Raw genomic sequence first — 4,416 nt, forward strand, 5'->3', positions numbered from 1 at the left:
AACTTTACACTGAAAGCTAAAGAGGAACTCACTGTGAGTCTCTGTGTTACTAGATTCTTCTTTTAGTCTCTCTTATTATTACTTTTCACTTGGACATCTGTGACCTTTTTATTGGTTACATTTCCAGGTACGGGGAGAAGGTGGCAGGAACCCATATCCTGACAATGCTGATGTGATGTGTGAAGGCATGTTGATATGGGATTCTCCAGACAAGCTAAAGATCGACCTCATCAGCAGCACTGGAGAGCGCCACAGGCTAAAGTGATACTAAAAAAACAATTACATCATGTAAACTCATCAGGACTCTTTTGATGAATAAAAGAAAAAAAAGAGCAATATTACATTTTATATATTTCATATAATTTTAAGTCAGTGTAACAGTGTTTTTATTAAATTAACAATATGTAAATAAACAAGGTGATCTTCAATATCAGAATCAATAGATCTTCATTATTCTTTGAGGTGCAACACAAAAACAGTTGTGTTGTAAGGGTGTGGATGAAGACGAAGCTTCACTGTGTCTTTGTAAGCTGAAGATACACGAGTCAAAGCATCACAAAGATAAACTCACAAGATCTTGAGAGAAAAAAATCATGAATATGTCATTGAGCAGTAATTATGTTGTTTTGTGTTTTACAGCCTTTAGCACAGACACATGTTTTGGTATTGTATATCAGGAGGTGTTTTTGTAAGTCAGTGCTAAAAGTGAACCATGTTATTGATGTTTTAAATAACTAACATAGTTTAATTAACTAACATAGTTAATGTCATCAAGACAAAAGCACTGAATCAAAAGAAGAACAAACAGGTTGTTGTACTTTTACTTCATGAATGGCCGAGCACTTCAAGTCCTGATATGTGTTATATTCTTATTCTTTTCTTGAACAAAAATATGTTCCACCAATAAGAAGACAGTCTCATGCTTGTTCTCTTTGGATCAGATGAATCTGGATTCTCTCTGAGTGATGATTTTTCAATAAACTCATGAAAACAAAACTTTTGAATAACTTCACTAAACAAATTCCCTCTGTGACTGTTGATCAGTTTCTTTTATGTGTGAATGTGTTATTTGTTATGTTGCTCTGTTTTCTAAAAAGTCCCAGCATAAGATGCAGCAACAAAGCTTCTTCTATAGCAGTGTAAATGTGACACACCGTAATGTGTGGTCACATTGTGTGATGTTATTTTGTATATTGCACAAGTCTTCAGGTGTAGTTTTGTTAAACAAAGGCCTTAATTTTGTGTTTTTGTTGGAGCTTCAACATGTGGTGTGATCCCTAGTTACACTACAAGGGGGCACCTCCACCCTAGTGAGATGATTTAGTGTGACACTACTGCTGGTCTTTGGATCTGGCAGAAGCGAGAGAGGAAAACATACTATGATGCTGTTTTGTCAGTACCAGGTATAATTTCTGGCTGTCCACTTAGGGGTGTGTTACATAAACAGTCCTCAGGATGACGCAAATTTGTGTAAAGCAGTTTGTGAAGTCAGCACTTTTTGCCAGCTATGAGAGAATATATCTGCTCTAATACTTTGCCAATATTAACATTGGGAAATATCACTCAGCCTGTCTGATGACTCACCAACATCAGAGATGCTTCAATTCATCTTCACTACTCTCCTAAACTAATAACTGAAAAAAGGTTTCTAACAAGTGGCGTGCTGCCATGTTCTCATTGAAGTCTTGCATCACTGATGCTTCATGTCTCCCCAAAATACTGTTGATCTCTGCTTCATGTCACATGCTTAAAGAAATCCCTCAATATTCCTTATCTTCCCAAATAAGGGGAGCCATTGAGATTAGGGGTGGGTTTTGATTATCGATTTATCGATTAAAATCGATTCTACCTTGGATTCATTAAAATCCTGAATCGATTTTTAAATATAAATTTATTTTGCCCAAGATGCCAAATCTCAGGTTAAACCTCACAAAATTTCAAAAACCACAAAATAGCTAAGACAGCAAATGAGAGCAGGAACACGGATTCTGCACAAAGACGTAAACACAAAGCGCGGACCCGCCGACGAATCAGAATCAGTAAGATGTCGTCTTTCTCACCTGACGGCACGGACATGGTCGGGGCTGAAAGCCGACAGCTCGCTGATTCTGATGTTTCGGCGGGATGTTCACGCCCTTTTTGCGCTGATTCTGAAGCTGTAGGTTTTATCTCTCTCTAAACAATATTGACTGAACCAGCAGCAAAAGAAGATCCAAACTAGGCTTCACATAAACATCGTCATGAATTCCCTCTGACTTTTGCTGTTTTGCTTCCACCACGATAAAAATCACACTTCACGCAGAGCTCTCTCTCTCTCTGTATACTTCAAGAACAGTTTCCCCATCTAAAAATCTGTTTTCTGCATTATTTGTTTGCTTGTTATGCACAAGTCTACCGTTGTTTACAGCACTGTGGGCCGCTGTTTTTTTCCTTTTACTTACTTCCGAAAAGAAAGTTTCATTTCTGCTGTTCAATGCTGAACAAATTTAAACTTTTTAAAATTATGCTAAATTGCAAAACGCTTAGCCGTGTCTCCAATAAAACCTCTGTAACTTTGCTCTGCTTCACTTCAGCAGCATCAGGTAATGTTTATATGTTGATTAATGGTTTTCTTTAGTTTTTGATCTACTGCAGAATATTTTTATAAAATCCCAGGCCAGGAAAACCACCTTCACGTTTTTCTGTGTTTTATCATCACTTACTTTGACACAAAGGCATCTGCTGTGATGCTTAAACCTTTGATAAAGTCTTGCAAGTGTCAGCTTTCTTTTTATAGACAAAAAAAATGGAAATGTACTGATGCATGATCTGAATTATAATATTTCTGACTGTCTGAGGCAAAATTTCCCCGATTCAAATCGAATCGAATCAGATCAAATCGATTCTAGAAATCAGGGACGATACCCAGCCCTAATTGAGATCACCACAGTGAAAAGAACAAAAACAGTGACAGGTAGTGAAACAGCTCTAGTCCGTCTGGAATGATATAAAAACCTGCATCTGAGATGGAAACAAAGTTAAAAATATGAAGCAATGAAAATACAAAACAAAATGATGATATTTAGAGTAGACCTCAAAAATCCCTACAATTTGACAGTCATTCTTTTGGATTTAAGACATTTTCTTATACTTGTCTGTAATTTTGTATTTCCTAGAGCGCCTGATTTTAATATTTCTAGTTTCTGGTTTTCGCTGTTTTCATGTCTGTTCCAGTCTGTGTTCTGTCTTCAGCATCTCCTGTTGTTGGTATGATCTTTATTTTGTCTCCCCAGTGTGGGTCTCATGTCTGTTTTCCCTCAGTCCCAGTGACAAGCCCACATATCTTAATTGAGTTTCAGTGTGTGTTACCTCCTGTTTTATTTAAGTCTGTAATCCTGTGTGCATTGTGTTCAGTTTTGCATCCTCTGTCTCTTTATTTGTAATTAGACTTATTATAAAAAAGTTCTTGTTATGCTTTTTCCTGTATACGAACGGCACATTTAGTGGAGGAAGAAACTAGAAAAATTGAATATTCTAAGAAAACAGCTCACATTATGAAAGCACATGCTAGCAATAAAAGCTAGAACATGACGTGTCAAAACAGTGAGGCAAATGCTAAATGTCCTTTTGTTGGCCAGGTGGACAACAGAAGGAGTGATACACCCTGAAGGTGTCAGGTTTGTCTTGTGACCTCTTTCTTGTGGTAGACAGGAACAATTTTTTGGAGTAGAACAAATAATTTGTATAAGATCTTAATGTAAAGTCTGATCATTTTGTAAATAATAGTTGTTTAGTTGTTCAAAAAATGCCGAGGGACTGTCTGTACTTTAATTTAAATAGTTGTGTAAATTTTTGCATAATTTAAAGTATGCATTTGCGTTTCAAGTCATGAAAAGGTTTTCCTACTCTGATGTGTGTGTGTTTTCATGTCCATTGTGTTAATGCTGATGGAGAGTGTGTGATGAGGACCCAAATGCGGCCATGGAGGCGAACAGAAGTTTAAACAGAAAGCGAGCCTTTATTAAGGCGATGGAGCAGATACAAGGGAAGATGAAAATCCAAAACATAAACAAAAACTTACACTGGAAATAATACTAGCGAAAGTGGTGCACAGAACATGGGAACATGAAGGACACCGGGCACAGGAACAGGTGCATGACGGGAACATAACAGACACTCTGATGGTGGACAAAGTGAAACTGACACTATGTACACATGAGGGTGATGAAGGGAAGTGGAGACACGTGGGAACGCAGCTGGACTTAAATCACTTAATGACAAGGAGGAGTGAAACAGAACTTGATGCATACGGGACAAGACTCTCACAATAAGAAAAGAAACAGACTAAGGTTACGTTCACACCAGAGGCGGAGCCAGACATTTGAAACACCCGGGGCTTAGCCCTAAAGGGTAGTATGCATGTGGGATTTTTTTTTT

The 4,416-nt window shown here is 37.5% G+C and overlaps 1 protein-coding gene across 1 annotated transcript in view; it reads left to right on the forward strand.

Moving 5' to 3' along the window:
* The window catches only part of LOC102303240 (muscle M-line assembly protein unc-89), a 7,354-nt gene extending 7,089 nt beyond the window's left edge, over positions 1 to 265 (forward strand). Inside the window, exon 11 of the mRNA XM_042215680.1 lies at positions 128 to 265. Within this exon, the coding sequence (XP_042071614.1) occupies positions 128 to 265 (138 nt within the window). The remainder of the gene's footprint in view (positions 1 to 127) is intronic.
* Positions 266 to 4,416: the final 4,151 nt, after the last annotated feature.

The sequence above is a fragment of the Haplochromis burtoni genome, unplaced genomic scaffold (genome assembly GCF_018398535.1).
Source record: "Haplochromis burtoni strain Fernald_Lab_line unplaced genomic scaffold, NCSU_Asbu1 Contig_793, whole genome shotgun sequence".
NCBI classification, from domain to species: Eukaryota; Metazoa; Chordata; class Actinopteri; order Cichliformes; family Cichlidae; genus Haplochromis; species Haplochromis burtoni.